This window comes from Phaenicophaeus curvirostris, chromosome Z, assembly GCF_032191515.1.
Source record: "Phaenicophaeus curvirostris isolate KB17595 chromosome Z, BPBGC_Pcur_1.0, whole genome shotgun sequence".
Taxonomy (NCBI): Eukaryota; Metazoa; Chordata; class Aves; order Cuculiformes; family Cuculidae; genus Phaenicophaeus; species Phaenicophaeus curvirostris.
The window spans coordinates 17,028,117-17,048,122 of NC_091431.1; the positions used below are offsets into that span (position 1 = coordinate 17,028,117).

A 20,006-nucleotide genomic window follows, 5' to 3' on the forward strand; every position below is an offset into this window, starting at 1 on the left:
CCCTATCGGTAAATTAGACCCAATAATTACTTGTTACTTGTGTGGGCTTTATGAAGATTGTTTGATCCACCATTGTTTCTGGTGCATTAATTTCAAAAAGTTAAGTTCTATATCAATGTGAAAAAAAAAAAACTTTTAATTAAAATCTTAGTGCAAAAGTGAAATATGCCTGAGGTTCTTGTTTGAGATCTTACATCCTTCTGAAGCTCCTGAAATCTTTGTCAGAAAAGAAAGTAAAATCATGGCTTAAGAGAGAGAGGGGAGGGGAGAAACTTTCCGAGCACAGACTTTAATTACAGAAGGGATCCTGTAGATTGTTGTTGAAAGATGCTCGACCTTGTGGGGTGACTGGTGGATTCACTTTTTCCTAGGCTGTCTGTACCCCAAAGCTGTGTGCACTTGGTGAGAAAGTGCAGAAGCTGTTACTGCAGCCTGGGCAGTTGTTATGGACGGATTATTTGCAGTCCTACATCCCGCCTGCGTGGCTGGGGTGGGCTCACTTGCATTCAGCCTCCAGTCATTTCTCCTGGTAGCCCGATTCTTACATCAGAGAGAGTTGGTGGGGCCAAGTTTTATTAAACAGTGTTTCACACAGTATTTGAATGTGAACTTGTTCTTTTTCTGCTTATTTGCAGGGTGAAGGTAGCGCTGTAGCTCAGTTTCTTGCATTTCACTTGCTGTGAGAAATTATTTTCTACTAAAAATCCTAGTGAAAAATCCCTATCTGGAATACAGTACACAACTGAAGGAGTAAAATCCTTATAATTCATAGATGCGTTTGTTCAGTTTGGGCCTTGGGAACAAACATCATAAAGCAGGATCTTATACATAGACATACTTGGGTTGCTGATTATAGATAGATGCAACACTAATTCTTTTCAAAACTTTTTAGCAACAAGCTTGGTAACAGCTTATCTAGTGGGGGCTTTTTAGCCCATTTGATTTGTTTAGTAGAGCTGTGCTAGCACCAGATTAAGAAATAGCAAAGTAAAACTTAATAATGGCATGTTTTATACTTTCCAGCATGAAGTTGCTGATATGATGAAATAAGATGAATACAGTTCTGCATGCAAAATAGATGCGGACCTAATGCGGTGAGGAATTGGAAGGCAGTAACAGAAAGGAAATGAAGAGTTTATTGTTTTTATAGCTCTAATATCCATTAAAAGTTAGTAACACAGCAGGTGACAGTTTGGGTAAGTGTAAAGTGAATGTTTTGAAATAAATAGCAGTTGGGTGACCTGGGATGTCAGGGCTCTAGACAAGGGTGTGTGTTTGTCAATATATCCTACATGTTTTACAGACTCCTCAGGGAGCAGGGGAAGATACAATTTCACCTTTTCTGTGCCAAAACATTTTAATTATATCTTCTTCCAAGTACAGCGGTTCAGTAACCAAGGAGCTGACATTGATGCATGTGTTGATAAAGCTGCAAACATTCAAAATGAGATTAACAAAGATTTTGAGGAAAGGGTGACAGCTAATTTTGCACAGTATTCTGCATCTAATTCGGGTCAGTGTAATGATAGAATATTTTATAACTGTTGTGTCATCCAGAGGGACTTTTATGATGCTTTGTGTTTTTGAGGATTTGTGTATATGAAAGTGTAGTTCTTAATACATCACTCAAACAGGTTATAACTTTTTTATTGAATGTCTATTGGTTGTAGCCATAAACAGGAATAAACTTCAACATTTAGAAGCAATTTTATATATCCATCAGCATTCATCACAGTAATAGATTCCTTTTGTCTAATTCACCTTGAAAGTATTGACTTCAGATGTGAAATGGAACCAAAACTACCGTGCCTGTTTTGCGGCATCGCTTAATATTTGCAAAAGATTGGATGGAAAATTATATAAAGTGTATTTAAATAATCAAACTGTAGTTTCTTTGTATTGTGTGAGACCTTTTGAGAACATCTCAATGTATTTCTGCTCTATTCTCCTCCTTGTTTGAAGGCAACTGACATTCTTCTTTCACTTTTCTTTTTGTTTGTGAAATTTTCTCCCTCTTTTTTTTTATCCACTCACTTCTCCATCTGCTTTCACTTTTGTTTGCTTGGGCCGTCTCTCATCCCAACTTGATAATGAGGAATGCGGTGTGACCCTGACCTCTATCAGCCCATGCATGACCTTCTGACTCCCCCACATCACCTCTGACCTTCTCTTTGACAGCTTGATTAATTACCCTGTGTTATGATTTATGAGTAAGTGCTATGTAAAAATAATAGACAACAGGTGGTCCTCTAAAAACTTTTTGTGGCATGTTTTCTTTTCCTGACTAACTTGATGAGCTATTTTAAGTTGGGAACTTAGTGGGACAATGTGTGTTTGGCAGTAACACAGCATTTTTACACACTTGGACACAGCGCTGGAATTCAGGGAGCCGAGGTGTAGTCAGGATGGAAATATTGCAAAGTATTAGCAGGGCACAGTTGCCAAAATGTACATTGGGTGGAAAGTGGAGTCAACTGACATTTCAGGCATTTCGGTCTCAGGTCACGTCTTGAGAAAATTGCTCAAATAATGGAGGGGGCATTTTTCAAGCTGAGCTGCATCTCCAACAGCTATGTTTACTTTAACGCTTCACTAGTGACTTCTGATTGGTTGTCATGACCTCATCCCACTGTTGCACCTACGATGTCGCAACAGTGACATAGATGTACCCTTCCCGCGGAAAAGATGGGAAATGAACGGAACATACATCTTTCAGAAAGATGAATGGACATTGCCGTGTCCATTTTAGCCACAGGCAGGTTTAAAAGCCGAGCACTCTGAGTTGCGTTTCCCCTGGGAATTAACTCTGGTCTTATTGCCAACGATCCAAATAGAAACCTAAACTTCAAAATTCGGGTTGATAAAGCTTAGCAAAATGATCTCATTCAGACCCTTGCTCACAGTCCAAAAAGATAGCTACATAGGTCAGAAGATTCCTCTCTAGCCCTGACCTCTGTGGTCACATATGGTGTCCCGTCTTGGTGGATTAATATGCAGAGCTGAATGCTTTCAGCTCATTATTCATGTGGCCAGGCAGAAGAGGTTTCAAAAGATTTGGAATTTACTTCAAGTACTCGGGGAGGGTTCTTTTTTTTAACCTTACTCTTGCTGTCAGAGGCAATAATTCTGGTATTTCTTCTGCTTTGAACATTTCTCTTGAACTTCCAATAAGACGCAGAAAATGCCAGTCCATTTCTGGCTCATATATTACGCTGGAAAACACCCTTCTATGTTGTTCTGGCTTTGTAGTAAAGGTATTGTAACCGAGACTCACGATTCTTTCTGACACTTGACTTTGTCAGCCTGCTTTCCCTTTTGGCATCATTTACTGGTTCAGTTATAAGTATTAATTGTATTTTTATTTGTGATCCTGAAAGTGGAGTTTGCATACAGTCCTCTAGCTCCAGAAGCCGTTACCTGAAGGACAGTAGTTAGTGGAGATTACATTTTACTTACCTTGAAGCATTAGAATTTGGGGAAATATCTGTTAATTGAGTGTTTTAGTCTGAGAGAGAAACTGTAATTGTACCCACTGAAGTTGTAGATCAGGAGAGTGGGACTTGTATTTATCACTGTCTCTTCTCATCATTGTGTCTTGTCACTGATACAGTGATGGGGTATGTTGACTTCTGCGCCACGTCTGTATGCTCAGACATATGCTGGAGCATGGGGCTCAGCTCATTTCAGCCAGCTGAAGGTTGATGGGGGGAGGCATGTCCCAAACTTTCGCTTTTTACCTTGAAAAAACTTCACACTTTAGTGAGCAGTGTCTCTTTCTAAGTGCACTGGACACACAGGAGGAAACTACCTCACTGTCACGTGTTGAAACTCCCGTGCTATTATGTATTGAAATCATATTTACTGGCGGTGGCAGGCTTTAAAAAGGTGTCCTGGGTGATGGTACTTACTCTATGGGTCACTGAGTTTTGATCATACTATAAGCTCATCATAGCCAAAACTGACATTTTTAATGTCATTGTGAGATATATGCTTCTGAGCACAACTTTCATCTAAAAAGATACTTTTTAATGAATGTGATTATGTCTTTGCTTAACAGTCATGCCAAAGACTGTGTGCCTTGCCTACTATTGAAGTTTGCTAAAGGCTTTTTTGTAGATATTAATGGTCTTGTGTGCTTAGTTTTGCATTGACTTGCGCTGTGCTCAACCCCACAGCGTTAGTGAGGGATTCCACCTTCTTTTTAATGTTCTGATTGCACTGAACTCTAATGGTGCGGCTATGCCCACATGGAATTAATTTTTTAAAAACTAGTTGAACTTAAAAGCCACACATAGTTGTTATTTAAAGCTGAGTATTCCCTTTCATGAGGAAATGCTTGTGCTAAGGCTCGATCAGAGATGTTGTAACTGGGTGCAGTTTTAACAGTCATTTTGTTTTTCTGTGTTACGCTCAAATCTTCTTTCCGGTGCTGTTGTTTACATCTTGCAGTTTAGGGTACATAAGTACAAAGGTAGGGAAAATACTCTGCAAAACAATCTGAAAAGAGATTACTTCCCAGAGATAAAGTCTTATGAATTGCAAGATTTTTTTTTTTTCTCAAGGATGGGAAAACATGTCTGTTATTACTTAATTATTTTAATTGCATTGACAAGAAAAGGCTGCTATCTAGGAGAAATTGTTAAGAAATGTAAAGGGAGACATGTTACATTGCTTAAAATATAACTGATAAAAATCCTTTAATTGATTTATGAAGTAGTGAATTTAAAAATGGAATCATATTTCATCTGTTGATGTCCATGTGAAAAATTGACATTGTGTCCTCATAAAATTGGACAAATGAGTCATGTAATTTTTGGTTACATAATCAATAACTTAGACAAATTCTACTTCTTTGGTGATTTATGTGTCTGTTTTGTGGTCAGCTTAAAGTGAACATAGTTTCAGATTCCCGTAGCTCTCATAGACCTGTAATAAACACATGAGTTTCGCATTTGGGATTGTATAGAAAGCAAAAGGAATCGATGTGCAGAATGGCTCTGCAGGTCCAGAACAGCACAGAGAGCCCCAAAGCCACCAGGCAAGGAATGCAAAAACTTGGTCCTAAACTGCCACAAAAACCATCTTTTTGTCCAAGGTGTGTAATTTAGGGAAGTTTCTAAGTGATATTCTGCGCTGTGATGGATTTTGTGCTTTGGAGTTTACAGGCTGGGAATTTTGTATGTTAATTTTGTGTATTAACACGACATGGTATGGCATGGGTAGTTTTTAAACTTTGTCACCTTTAATTTTCCATTTTCCTTTGCCCCCCCCCTTGTTTATTTATTTATTAGCCTGTTTGTATTTATCCCAGTTCTGTTCACTCAGAGGGGAGGGCAGGGGAGCAACATGACAGGAGACCACTTACTCACGGCGCCGCGTCTAGCAAGGAGGCAATTTTCTCTTTGGCCTATGGTGACCTTTTGTGACTACGTCCCTTACGCCAGAGACAGTGTCCTGAATGCCTCTATTTCACCCTGTTTAGCAGAGTGCAACCGTGCTCTTTAACTTGATTTTTGGTGGGAGGAGAAGCTATGGCAGACATTTGAGAAGGGCACAAGGATGAGGGGTAGGAACTCCCTTCAGATGCGATTTTGATAACTAGTCGAGTGTGTCCAACTGTAGAAAATCACCGAGTGACAATCTGTCTACCTGACAGTGGCCACAATGCACTACAAGGTTTGTGAATGGCTCTACAGATTAGAATAAAGCAAGCCCAAATAAAGTGTCTTTTGTTGGTGCGGGCTTGGTTTGCTCTGGCCAGATAGGTATGGGGACCTCTTTGATCCTCCTGCCTGCCCAAGTGCAAAAGGAAGCACCCAGTGAAAAGCTGGGATAAAGCTGTTCAGTTAGGTAATTAATACAGACGTTTCCAAAAAGTAAGTCTTTATTACAATTTTACTCTTAAAGGACAGCTTGATTTTGACTGGGAACCCATGGAAACTTTAAGGACTCATCTGTTAAACGCACGTGCTTCTCTTTTCCCCCTGCGCTTGTGATTATATTTTCCACAAATATTACGATTCTTATGTGATTTGCCATCATTTAAAAATCATAATAAAATGATTGGCTGATTTATTCAAGATTTATTTCTCATTCATAAATTCATGTATTTTTCAACTGGCTCATTTTCTCAGGCACAAAAATGCAGCTGGTATGCTTAAAAAGCTTCTGCAGGTCACAAATTTTCTCTGGGTTTGTTGAATACAGGACATAATCCCAGTGAAGTTTTAGAGCAGATTTAAAGATGTGCTTAAAAGTCAGCCCCACAGTAAAAGAGCTGACTTGTAAGCAATACCACTGAATCAGTTTTGGTATTGATTCGTTGTTACTGCTGCTGTTGGCTTCTGCATGATATGCTTGTTGTAAGCCAGAGAAAAGGTTTTGGTGTTTTAAACTGCAGTGAACAATTCTCACATGCTTTCTTTAAAATCTATATATATGTGTGTGTCTATGTGTGTGTGTGTGTGTGACCTCCCTCAATCATTTTTATTTTGAAGCTTTTTATTGGCTGTGTATAAAGCTTTTTATTCGTCATTATGTAGAGTTCTTAAAATAATGTTTTGCTTCTTGTACTATTTTCTGAAAAAGTCATATAAAGTGCTTATGAATAAAACAACATATTAAATTATTTTAAAGGTAAAACAAGCAACTTTTCTGCCACTGTGGGATGTGCATGAGCATAAGTGCATGCACAGACACATATTCACTCATCAATATTCCTTTAATAACAGAGGTGAAACAGACAGAATATTCTTAAAACACCTTTCTATAAATTATGTCATGTGAACTTATTGAAATAAACAGAAAAGTTTTTAAGGGCACTAAAGTAAATGCAAAGCATTTTCAAGCATTAAATCTCCCTTTTCATATTTCTTCTTTTTGTGTGTGCGTGTTTTTCTCTTCTGAAACAGGAAGGCTATGGAGTAATAGTACTGAATCCCAATGAGAACTATATTGAAGTGGAGAAGACAAAAGCCCAAGTACAGCTGTCTTCTGATAGCTCAGATGAACCTGCAGAAAAAAGGGAAAGAAAAGATAAAATCCAGAAGGAAACAAAGAAGCGACGTGACTTTTACGAAAAGTATCGAAACCCACAAAAAGAAAAAGAAACTACGCAGATATATATTAGAGTAAGTTTTTTTAGTTTTGTTTGCCTATCTTTGCTGATGTATAGGTGTGTTTGCTGTCCATATTGGCAGATAAACAGCTTGCTTTTTTAAAAACAAACATTGCTGAGATGGCATTCACGAGTTCATACAGAGTTCCTGCCACTTTATTCTGTTGATATTTTGTCAGTTATCAAATGTGAAGTTTTGGAAGAGCTACAAAACATTCCTTTCTGATTTCAAAGGGGAACTTCAAATAAACCCCAGAGGAACTCACTGGTGCTATCAAGAAAGAGAATGATATAAGGAAGACTTGGTAAAAATTATTTTATAAGCAGAGGTGAACATAGGAAGTGCTTCTTAGTGTAGCTTGGGCAACGTACTAACTTCACACCATGTGTGCATTTATTGTGTTACATTGTCTTATATTGGGGAGGCAGCACTTACAGTGTGATAGTTTTTTAACATATTACCTGCTGAATTAATAATGTATTGTGGAAAATACCAGTGTTCATCTTGTGTGGTAGCAGATTTTACCCTATAATGTATTGTTTTCATATGAGCAGCCATCCATTGTGTTTCAGCTGAACTTCTGAAAGCAGATAAAGGAGGAGAGTTATTAATATCTTAATAAATATTTAAGCTAGAATAGTTCAAGAATGGTGTAATGAGGAAACTCTGTCCCTTTCTCTTTTCTTACTCAGTGAACCTTTGCACTTTGTAATGCTACCAGCATGGGATCGTTATAACAGTGCTACCCGAGGATTTCTAATTCTGCAGGGGGCACAAACAATATTATTTGCACTTTGACACATTCTGCTTCATATACATATGATGCATTATACATTTGAGACTGAGTCATGCGATTTCCAAAGCCCTTATTATAAAAGTTAGTTTTTTCATTCAATGGTAAAACATGTCAGAAATGCCACGGTGTAGTTAAAACAGTAAAAATGTGTATGCCTTTCTGGTTCATAACAGAGAAAAATCCAGCAAAATATATGTTAGAATAATCTTAAATTTTAACATCTTCTATTAATTTAGCATAACAATGTTAGTAGGAGAAATACAGCTGTGCTGGCTAGTTAAAAAGGCTTGTAACCTGGATGCGAGATTATCACTAATACCATAAATATTACTGTGTCTTTTGAGCAATATCTCACTGCTGAGCATGGGAAACAAAAGGATGCATATACAGATTCAAAGTGACCAACAGGGCATGCTGTTTTTTCTCTCAGCTGCTTTTTATGAGAGATACCATTCTGCCCAGCAGACAGATCCTGCTTCTTAAGAAGGGTGACCAGGCATGTCTCAAGGGCTGTCAGAAGCCAGTGGACAATGTTGCTGTGTTGTGCAGGAAGGTGTTTAGTCAGTATGCTGGTCCACTGTCCCCATGTTGAAAGTGAACCTTTTTCTGATACCTTTTTAGCAGTTCAACCTTCTTGTGGCTCTTTTACTTGGTGAGGCATGAAATTTGGCTTCAGGAGGTTTGACCCCCAAAACGTAAAATGATTGAAATGATGAAACATAAACTGCGTGACTCCATCCCATTTCCCTTTTTTGCGCAGCTCTGTGCCTCAGCTATGACTGCTCATGTCCTCTTTATTTGGTTGTCTTCAAACAGTGGAAAGAAATAGCATAAGCTTAAGTGAAAGTGTGGGTGATGATCTCCTTCCCTGGGTGAATTTACCAAAACTGTTTTTTCTGATACAGTTCCTGTTTTATTCTGAAAGAATCCTTTGGGTTTTTTTCTTTAATAGACAGAGAGTTTTTTGAAAAAGATTGAAAACCCTCCCTGCTTTGGTGTATGTGGCAGGATAAATTACTGCAATTTACTTGTCTATCAGTTTCTGAAACAAAACTGGACCACTGATTGGGTGATGTTTACTCTGTTGGGCAGAACTGCTAAGTCTGTAAAAACTCTGGTGGTTGCAAGAGGAGCTGTGAGCATCACATGCTCTGCTGCCCATCCTGGCCACAGAAACAGTTGTCAGTCTGTCCAGGTGTATCACAATGGAAACAACATGGTGCAATGCCATACTGGCAATGCACTTGTTGCCTCTTGTGCTTGGGTCCATCAGTCTGTCCAGGCATGCCGGGATGCAAACAATATAGTGTGATACCATATTGGTGATGCTTTTCTTCCCTTTCGTGTTTGAGTTCATGGGATTGCATCTGCTACGGGAATTGCACTTTGTTTGGACCCTGAGGCAGGTTGTCCAGCTTGCCGTGACCATGGGCTGCTGGGAGTGCAGCAGGGGGTGATGTCAAAGGGCCATCAGGATGTAACCTTCACATACCGTATGGCATAGTGTACATTTGACTCCCTGGGCTCTTGGAATAAAACATATTGTCAGTCCACAGAAATGTTTAAGGGTGGTATATGCTTCATCATGAATTGTCTTGAAAAACCTGAGCAAGCCCGACGTCATGTTTGCCAAGCATGAAAATCTGGTACAGGCAGACCAGGTGAAAAATATCCTCACAGAAGGTATAATGGTCTCAAGCATTGAAGGAAAGTCTGTTTGCATCAAATACGCTGGAGAAATAGTTTCAGATTGTTGACTGGTAGGAATGTATATCCTTGGTTATGTTCTTGTAGGGTCATTGAGATCTGTTGTGATCCAGTGAAGAAATAACATTTGAACTCAAAGGTGTCCATATGATACTTCCACTTGTGCAGATTTTCCAGTAACTGGAAAAAATGGAACTCTTCCATGGTAGATTTCTTTAGGGATTTCTTTTTTTATTTTCATAGGAAAAAAAAAAACCGAAACAAATAGCTGAGATACTCAAGAACGTGTCTTAAAATACAGAATCTCAAATTGCACTGTAGTTTTTGTACAACATGAGTACAAATAAAAACAACGGTGGAATTGTGAAGTGCATTAAGCATAGTGCTTGAAAGATCAAAGTACTTATTGTTTCTTGCTGGAAGTTTCCTCAACTATGAAATAATGTACTTTCTGGCATACATTATAGCTTGTTAAAGGGACTGATTTGGTCTGGGCAATAAACATAATGTCAAACATTATGTCAGAAAAACCAGCTTAACATGTTTTGTAATAAGACAGAATTTTTTGTTCTTGAAAACATCTGCCAACTGAATTCACAATTGAAGACAGAAAATGTCATCAATTCAGTAACAATCTTATGAATTTGGTTTCTTTTTTGGTGATGCAAACCAAGGAAAAAAACCTTCTTGATAATCAGCATTGACTATAATATTTTATGGAATGATTAAACAAAAGCATTTTACTTTTATATAACATGCTAATGAATGCATATGAATTTTAATATTCTTATTGTTCAGATATTAGCAAGCATATTGCCAGCAGATCATTTTAAAAGCATGGTTTTTAATGTGTTGAATGGAGAATTGAGTCAAATAGCTAAATATGTACATACATCCTTTTAAAAAACATATTTCTAGCCTTACTTATAGATACTACTATTTTTTCTTAGACCACCAGAGGCTGCTGCTGTACATATTGGTTGATGCTTCCCCCCAGAAATTTAATATCCTCACCAACCTTCATTTATTACTCAACTAAAGTGAGAATTTGTTGATCTCTAACCTTGTTCTATGGAAACAGGTCATACAGGCTTAAATGTGACATGATTATTCCCTCCATCCTCCAAGCCATCTCCCACTCCCTACAGATTTTCACATCGACAGTGTCTTCTCTATGTTAAAAGACGCTTAGAAATGTAAATCAGTATTTATCCCCTTCTAAATAGCACTTTGCCATTTAAACAAGTATACTGACTGGATCCTGAAATGTTATTAAAGAAAAAAACAGTATAAATAATGTAGATTTATAATAATAGTAAATTGCAGCAATTTTGTTGACACAGTAGTCGAAGGATATCAAGGAGGCAACGAAGGAAGAAGTAGAAAAAAGTACTACCTTTTATCAGACCAACTCATGGGGTCAGGTTTTCTGGGCAAAACGGATGAGCCTTTCCTAAGCCTATATGCTAGGTATTTTGCCCTTTTTTTTCCTACCAAGCTTAGCTACTTTAATAATTCTTACTGCCAATGTTATTTGTGCTGTAGCACAGTCTGTAACAGCGCTATTTATACTAACAGCATATCACTGAAATTAAATTAATTTTGGATGCAACATACTTTTCATAAATAATTTTTCCCATTTTCTGCGAGAGATTAAATAGAAAAAGATCATGTGCAACTAATTGATTTGTTTTACTAAAAATGGATGCATCAGGATAATTTGTGTGAGTATTTAGGAGAAAGTGGTGGAAGGCAGGTTTATTAATGCACAGCTAAGTACGCAGTGGCTGCTGGTGAGCAGGAAACGCTGGCAAGCACGTGAGCACAGTTGTGCCATTTCTGCTTATTGTTCGCTATGGCTGACACAAGGCATCGCCTGACTGAAGGTCACTGCAGAGTGCCCGCTTGTGCGGGGTGACCTTTTGGCACTGTGGATTTATTCCACTTCAGAGACAGAATCATTTCCCGGCATAGCTGTGGTTCCGCCAGCGGCGCGGGTCTGGCCCCGTGGCCGTCCCTGGGCAGATGCAGGCTCCCTCTGCCTACCCCGCAACTTGGCAATGTGTGTGCCTGCTCTCGTCCAGAGCCCGTGTGACTGCATTAGCCTGCTGCTGAGACCAAGTTAATCAGCCCTTTATTCCACCAGAAGAGACAAAATGACAAGCGCTAGGCAGGCAGCTCCCAAGATGTTAGGGACGTGCTCCAGCAAAGAGAAATTCCATGGCAGACCTGGGCATTAGGACTCCAGCTTCCAAAGTTCAACATTTATGTCACAATGCTTTGTTTTTTTCCCTTTATTACTACTGGTGTTGCTTTACCTACACCTCTGAAATAACACATGGTTTTATCTTGTCTATGTTTAGCTTTTAAAGCCCATTTCTTCCTTATGGTCCTCAGAAATCCCTTTCACTTTTAAGCAACAGCAAGTGCATGCTGGCAATGGATAACTCATGAGAACTGCTTAGAAATGGCCATGGCTTTATGTTTCTTGCCCCATGTACTGCTGGGTGCTCAGAGTTAAAAAAAGGCCGCAGTTCAGGTGCTGGGACATAAAAGTGTGGTGATGTCCGTGGTGCCACAGGGCATTTAGGACACTGGGAGATGCCTGGGTGATGTCTTGTAGGACCTGCACCACCCTGGCCCAGCAGCTGGAAGTAGAGCAGAGGGCTCTAAAGCATCTATAGTGGTGCTGAGCACCCACTGTTAGGCCTCTGCATTGTTCCTAAAGGGGGTGAGATAAGCTTTGAGTTCCTTTAATGGTTTCTATATAACAGAAAAATATGTATATATTGTATTTCTTTCTATAGATACTGCAATGAACAGGCATCTTACATTAAAGAGCTGAAGTATGTAGAGTTTAAACTGCAGTAGTAATCAATAACTTATGCATAGACTATCTAGCTTGTGCAGTTAAATTAGGTATTTAAAGAATTCTGCGACTGTAAAGCCTTCTTATGGTATGTTTTACATCTACAAGTCCAGAAAAACTTATATTTGTCTTCTTTTCTATAAGCAAGTGAGAAATCAGAAACATGGATAATCACTGAAGGAAGATTTTGAATCCCTTCAAGAGCACCACTGGCTCTTCTTTCACTGTACTCTTTTTGTTCTGCATCTCACGAGTGTGTTTTAATCAAAGAAAAAGAATAAGTCGCAGCCATCTAGCTTTGGTGCCTTTCAAACATTTATTACATAATGCTGACAAAATGCATGTTGTAAGGTCCTGCTCCTAAAATGTGAGGCAAGCCGTGTGAGTTTCCAAAAGAAAGGACCAGCTTGCATCTCTCCTCCCACCACGAGCTGTGCAGTACTCCCGTTGTGCTAAAAAAGACCAGCTCTGTCGGGTCACATAAGTCCTCCTTCCTTTCTGACAGGATTCAGGGCTGGTAAACCTGGCCAGTTAGTGAGCTAATGGGGAAGAAAACTAGCTCAGCAGAAAGCAGACCTACTTGTTGAAGGCAAAGGTGAATAAAATTATTCAGACTTCTAGTACTAAGATAGTGCTTGTCTTTGCAAAGAGATTGCAGTAAAGGACTGACAAAAACTCGTAGGTCATCTGTTCCATCCTCCTGCCAGTACACGTTGCTTTCTGCAAGTAGCCTTTATCACTTATCTGACAAAATCAAAGGAGAATATCCTTTTAGCTGATAGCCAAAACAAGGATAATATCCTCCACCCTACTGCACGCAGTTGCACATTTTGATTCTTGGTTTCTGTGTTTTGGGGAAAACCAGCAGGAGAAATTTAGCAAGGTCTCAAGTGGTAACATCTCCAGTGCAGAACTTGGATATTCTTTCCGTGTGGTTTTTTGTACTGGGGACCAGTCAGCTCTGAGAGCCTTGATATGGTGAGAGATGATGAAAATTCATTTATGAGATAAAGAAATATAGTCATTTTAGGATGAATGGTGCTGTTGTAAAATAACTCTTTTCTGTAGAGATGCATCGCCCAGCCCCTCTTTTAGAAATATTTATGTGCTTGGGGCTAGAAGTAGAAATTAGAAGTATTTATGGGTAGGGGCACATAAGGACTGTACTCTGATGCATGGAGGTCAGGATAACAACATTTATGGAGTCCTAGGAAATGAAAGTCATCAGGCAAATGATGCATAGTACTTTCAGTGAGGTTTTCACCTCATCTGCTACAGAAAACAAAGTGAAAATTTAGGGAAAAATATGAAAAATGAAATCTAGCTTTTGGGATTAAGATAAATCTTGTAGTTCTTGTAGTTCCTCTGTAGTCTACTTGGCTGCCTGTGGCAATGACGGCTGCTGAAGGGGCTAGAAGTAGCAGACAAAATGGTGGCATGGGGAAGTGTGGAACAAGCTGCTCAGAAAAAAAGTCAGTTCCTACCCTGCAATTCATACCTGGGTGACAATTTGAAAAATTAATTATTATCACTTTGTCAAAAGTTACATTTTAAAATACTCATGAGTGAAGGATTTTACTAACTAAAATCCTTACTTATTATGAATTTACTTCCTGTGCAATGTTGCTTTGAATTATTTACCTTTTAAGAATAAGGTTTATCTTTTTAATCAGCTTGTTGTCACCTTATTTATAGGCAAAGAAATATGCCTTATTGTGAGCTCTAAGGAGAACAGTCATGACCTCTGTTCTTGCTATGCCTTAGTGCACCCTGTAGCTGATCAACATGCTCTGAAAACTTCCTTTTACCGACTTCAGAGCTGTTAACTTCATTTTCATAGTGTCCAGTCTTTCCTAAGGTGTTCTGCTTTACAGTATCTCTAGACATGATCTCATCTGAATTTTGAGAAATCTTCCTGTTCCTCTCTCGATGAATGCTTGTTTTATCCTTCTCCCCCTAACCAAAAGGGGATGCAAAACTGATCAAAAATGCTTTTTGTCTTTTGTGGTCGATGGTGTTGGTGGCAGGTTTTCTTCCCTGAATGGGCTGCATGCTGTTCAGCCACACCATTCAACACTTTGTTATTTAACAGTTGAATCTCGTTCTTTTTCTCTGTGTTTTTTTGATTTGTACTTGGCAAGAGCAAATTTGTGAATATACAATGAAGTACATTCTTTTATTATCAAGTTATACTTGAATTTGAGCTAGTTTTCCCAATAGATGGCACTACTTCGAGAGAAACTAATGAATAAAGTAAGACCAAGTCGCTTTTAGTTACCAAGAGTTAAAATCATAGGAACATAGAATGGTTTGAGTTGGAGGATACCTTAAAGATCATCTAATTCCAACCTCCCTGCCAAGGGCAGGGACACATCCCACTACGTCAGGCCTCTCAAGGTCCCATCCAACTTGGTCTTCAACACTTCCAGAGATGGGGCATCCACAATTTCTGTGGTCAGCTTGTACCTCTCCACCCTCATTGTGAAGAATTTCCTCCTAATCTCTTATCTGAATCTTCCCCCTTCTAATTTAAAGCCATTTCCCCTCGTCCTACCACTACATGCCTTTGTAAAAAAACCCTCCCCAGCTTTCTTGTATGTTGTGTGTGTTGAGAAGACTTAAGTTTTTCTGGGCTCTTAAGCAATAGGCTGGGAGCTTCTAGTTGGTACTTTTAGCAAAAGCATGGATTGAGAAAAATGTTACAAAGCCAGCAATATGTGCTTACAGCCCAGAAGGCCAAACATATCCTGGGCTGCATTAAAAGAAGCACGGTCAAACAGTGGGAGGGAGAGGGTTCTTCCCCATCACTCAACTCTCATGAGACCCCACCTGGAATGCTGTGTCCAGTTCTGAATCCCCAGCAGAAGAAGGGCATGGAACTGTTGGAGTGGATCCAGAAGAGGCCACGAAGATGATTCAAGGGCTGGAGCACCTTTGCTTGGAGGACAGGCTGTGAAAGTTGGGGTTGTTCAGCCTGGAGAAGAGAAGGCTCCAAGGAGACCTTAAAGCAGCCTTCCAGTACCTACAGGAAACCTGGGGAGGGACTTTTTACAAAGGCATGGAGTGATAGGGCAAGGGGAAATGTCTTTAAATTGGAAGGAGGGAGATTTAGATTAGACATTAGGAAGAAATTCTTCATGATGAGGGTGGTGAGGTCCTGGCTCACGTTGCCCAGAGAAGTGGGGGCTACCCCCTCCCTGGAGGTGTTCAAGGCCAGGCTGGATGGGGCTTTGAGCAACCTGATCCAGGGAGGGGTATCCCTGCCCGTGGCAGGGGGTTGGAACTGGATGGGCTTTGAGGTCCCTTCCAACCCAAACCATTCCATGATTGTATGATTCTGTAATTCTATATTGAATAGGTTCTTCAGGAAGGAGGGGATGTGACCAGTTTAGTAGCATTTAGCAAACATAATCACACTTCTGTTTACTGGCAAGCGGTGCGGAAAGTTACAGGGATTGCACATCAGGGTCACATCAGGCTGTGGGATCATGTAGCAGGAGTGGTCCTTAGATCGCCATCAGAACATGCTGAAAATATTTGCCGTGCATCCAGCCAAGTGTTGATTTTTTAGTGCTTTGATAAAATACTGCTTCTGGTTGCTAAGCCTCGACATCTTTGAAAAAAACAGCAAAAATATTACATCTGGCTTTGTCATGTCTTGTTGAATTAGGGAGTGCATGGAAGAGCTACTCTGTGTTAAAAAACATCCTTTACAACTTACATGTTGTCTAGTATCACTCAAATTTGAGTCAGTCATTGTACCTATAATGCAGTATGAACTCTGTTGGATAGTTCCCCCTTTATACACACACACACACAGATGCATACCTACACTAAAACACACCGACCCAACACATGTTCTTACATGTTTGGTGTCCTGCAGACTCTTCAGGAGATGAGATCCGAGATAGTCTGTGCAGGCACATAATATATAAGAATGGAAACTTTCCTTTTACCAAAAGCAAAGATTTAAGGAGTATATCCAGACATATAATACAGCAAGAAATTTAAGAAGCAGTTAATTCAGGCAATGCACCAATGTATTTAATGAACATTGGCAACATGTTTGTTCTTTGGGGCTGATGTTTCCTTCTAGGATGGTTTTTATTGCTATCTCCCATCTCCTCCACCTGCTGTGTAACTGAATAATCTGATTTCATGGATCTTGCAAGTTCAGACTATACCCTAGAAAAGTGGGCAATTGACATTAACACTTAATTGTGTCACAGCTACTCTTTTCTTAACTTGGTAAAAAAGAAGCCTTAATTACATGTAGATGTTGAGAAGGCAGATATTCACTTCTTCTAGGCATCTGGTTGGCTGAGGAATACTTTTGAAGCTAGGGAATTAAGTAATGAACAAATTCAACAAAGTTTAGACTGTGTAAAGTAGTTTTGAAAGATTTCTAGGTTCCACTGTTAACTCTGTGATCTTACCCTTTGATAAGTCACTGCCCTCACACATTCCACTTTGCAGTACACTTCTCTGAGCCTCTGGGTGCTCCACTTTGCCTGTTGTTTGAAAAATGAACAAACACATTTGATATCAGGACCATGTTATTCATCATGCGTCCTTTGCACTGGCTGCCAAATGTGGATCAGCTTATGTTTAATGACTGTTGCTTATTTTTAAACCCCTTACTATCGAAGACCTTGGCCATGTATGAAATTCTCTTCATTGAGATATGTCAAGCCTTCAGACGCTGCGTGCTGTCTGCTTTGCCTTAAGTGAGCAAATGAGTTACCGCTGCTTTAGATCTTAAAATAACAGCATCCAATTTGATCATGGTGTCCAATTCTCTTAAATACCTTTCTGCGGCTGTTGTCTGCTCATTATATTCTCTTACTGTTTCCTTTTCTGTTCTGTTTTGAACCACCCCAGCTGACTGACAGAGTTTGGATAACATTTAAATGTATTCATAACCTGATGGGCACCAGGCAGTGTCACTACTGGAATGAAAGTTCAGATGCTGCTTTTATTCTGTTACGGTTGCCGTGAATAGCCATGATATGGTTTTGTAATGCTTATTTCTACCCAAAACAGAAGTGACCAGGCAAAATTCCAGACTGCTAGTCTCAGTGAAGACAGACTGGAGTTACAAAAGGTGTCCACTTGCTTCACTTGTACTGGGGGTCTGTAGGGTGTACAAAAGTTGGAAAGAGAAGGTTATGACATGAAAATATTGTAAATTATTTTGTGTCCACAGTGGAAGTCATCTGTAGCACCTCTCTGGTGCATGCTGAAAGTCATTTCATCCCAAATGCCCATAGTTCAAGGTTTGGGGAACATCTACGATGTATATTTTGATCTGTCAGGGATGGTACTTTTGGCGAGTCCTGATTGACACTGCTTTGAGCATAGCATTGGACTAGGTGACCTGCAGAGTTGTTCCCCATCTGATGTGGTTCAATGGTGCTGTACTATGAAGTTTCACCTATGCCCTCAAATAAATATTTAAGTTATGGATAGGCTTTGTGGGCACAGTGAAGAGAAGTGAGTTTCTCTGTCTCAGAACATTTGTTACTACTGAACTTATGGTTGGCTATCCACTTACAAAGAGCATGCTTGGGTGATGGAGACCAGGAATCTTCATTAGCTATTAGCATGGTTAATTGGCATTTTTAACCCTGGCATCTTGAGCAGAATATCCATGATCTTTCAGAGATCAGGAAATTCCCCAAGCCAGATCATCTGCCCCCTCCCTGGAAGCGTTCAAGGCCAGGTCAGATGGGGCCTTAAGCAGCCTGGTCTAGTGGGAGGTGTCCCTTCCTATGGCAGGGGGTTGGAACTAGGTGATCTTTAAGGCCTCTTCCAACCCAAATCATTCCATATGATTCTAAGATCTGCTTAAATTTGCTGAAGGACCTTGGAGCAGTACGGCAGTAGGAGTTTTTTCACAGATGTTCTCCAGATGTTATTGGCATGCCCATTTTTGAATAATGGGAAGGATGCAGGTACTGTCCTTGTCCTTCCTACTCCCTCTCCTGCAAGCCTACAAGTCCCACAAACTTTTATTTTCAACTACAAAGTCGTTCTTGAGTTTTCGGAAAAAATACCCTGTGACATTCAAATTGATTATTTGCCAATTGTGTGTTTAGAGGAGGATAGACATGGAAGAATTAAAAAGGCTGCAACTTTATTAAAACATTAGTGAACAGCAGTTTAATTAAGCCTGTGCACAACTGCTTCTTAGGAGATTTTGTTAATTTCAAGGTGAGACCTGAATTTATATCTCAGCTGCAGGCCTGTGCATCAATTATGGATGTCTTGAAGACCTTGGACAGGCCCTCAGTTTTTCTTCTTCTCCAAAACCTGTGCCCATGTTCAAAAAGGGTTATGAATTATTTAATATTCTCCTGTCCAGTTTTCTGTGAATGCTGTTCACTAGAATGTCTGCTCGTGCAAACACCTGCGTTGTCACATCCAGAACTAATCCCTGTGTCTTGGCGGAGAGGCATTTTTGGGTATTCTGGTGTTGTACTGGGAAATCAGTCACAGTGAATGTGAACACATTTGGGGGGATTTCCAGGACATCTGCTACCTGGCAGCTATCAATTCTTACCGCTTATTGTCAGCTTTATTATTAAGCAAGATGTAAGACATAAAATATGTTTAGCATAAAAACATTTGCATGAACAGGACTAAACTACAAAAATAGAAAAATACATTAAATGTGGATTGCTAAACAGTGTTCAAACTGCTGTTAAAGATGAGAACTATCAGAGTTCTTCCGAAGTCTCTGTTAGCCTGAAGGATCTGGTTAGCCAGAAGCTCCTACAGGATATCCAAGACCAGAGACAACTTACCCAGCCCATTCTTGTGGTTACAGCTTTTCTGCTGCTGCCAGTAAGGACAGATCCTACAGTTACCCAGGTTTGTTATTCTGCACAATCTCTTTCTTATCCAGTGCAGGTTGGAGTCAGTCCTGCTTCTTTTTTCCTATTTATCTGTACTTTATACCCTGTTGCCAAGCATTGGGACATCTAATGGCAATATGGGAGTGTGGTGAGTTGACCTTGGCTGGCTGTTGGGTACCCACCCAACCACCCTGTCACACCCCTTCTCAATTGGATAGGGGTGGGAAATTACAGCAAAAGACTCATGGTTTAAGATAAGGACAGGGAGATCACCCAGCAGTGACCATCAGGGCAAAACAGACTCGACTAGGGAAAATTAATTTAATTATTGGCAATTGACAGCTGAGAAGGTTAATGAGAAATAAGAACAGTCTTAAATCTTCCCCCCACCTCTCCCTTCTTCCCAAGCTCAACTTCAGTCTCAACTTCTCCCCCTCCTCCCTGCAAATGGCACAAGGCGATGGGGAATGTGGATTGCAGTCAGTTCATCATGTCTCTGTCACTCCTTCCTCCTCACTCTCTTCCCTTTCTTCAGTGTGGGATGTGTGGTCCAGGTGAATACCTGCTCCACTGTTAATCTCCATGGGCTGCAGGGTCACTGCCTGCCTTACCACAATTTTCACCATGGGCTGCAGGAGAACCTCTGCTCTGGTGTCTGG

The 20,006-nt window shown here is 39.9% G+C and overlaps 1 protein-coding gene across 3 annotated transcripts in view; it reads left to right on the top strand.

The window, feature by feature from the left end:
- ARB2A (ARB2 cotranscriptional regulator A) overlaps positions 1 to 20,006 on the top strand; it is a 317,755-nt gene that overhangs the window by 154,364 nt on the left and 143,385 nt on the right. For all 3 annotated transcript variants that reach the window (XM_069881093.1, XM_069881095.1, XM_069881092.1), the window contains one exon: positions 6,912 to 7,130. In XM_069881093.1, the coding sequence (XP_069737194.1) occupies positions 6,912 to 7,130 (219 nt within the window). The remainder of the gene's footprint in view (positions 1 to 6,911; positions 7,131 to 20,006) is intronic.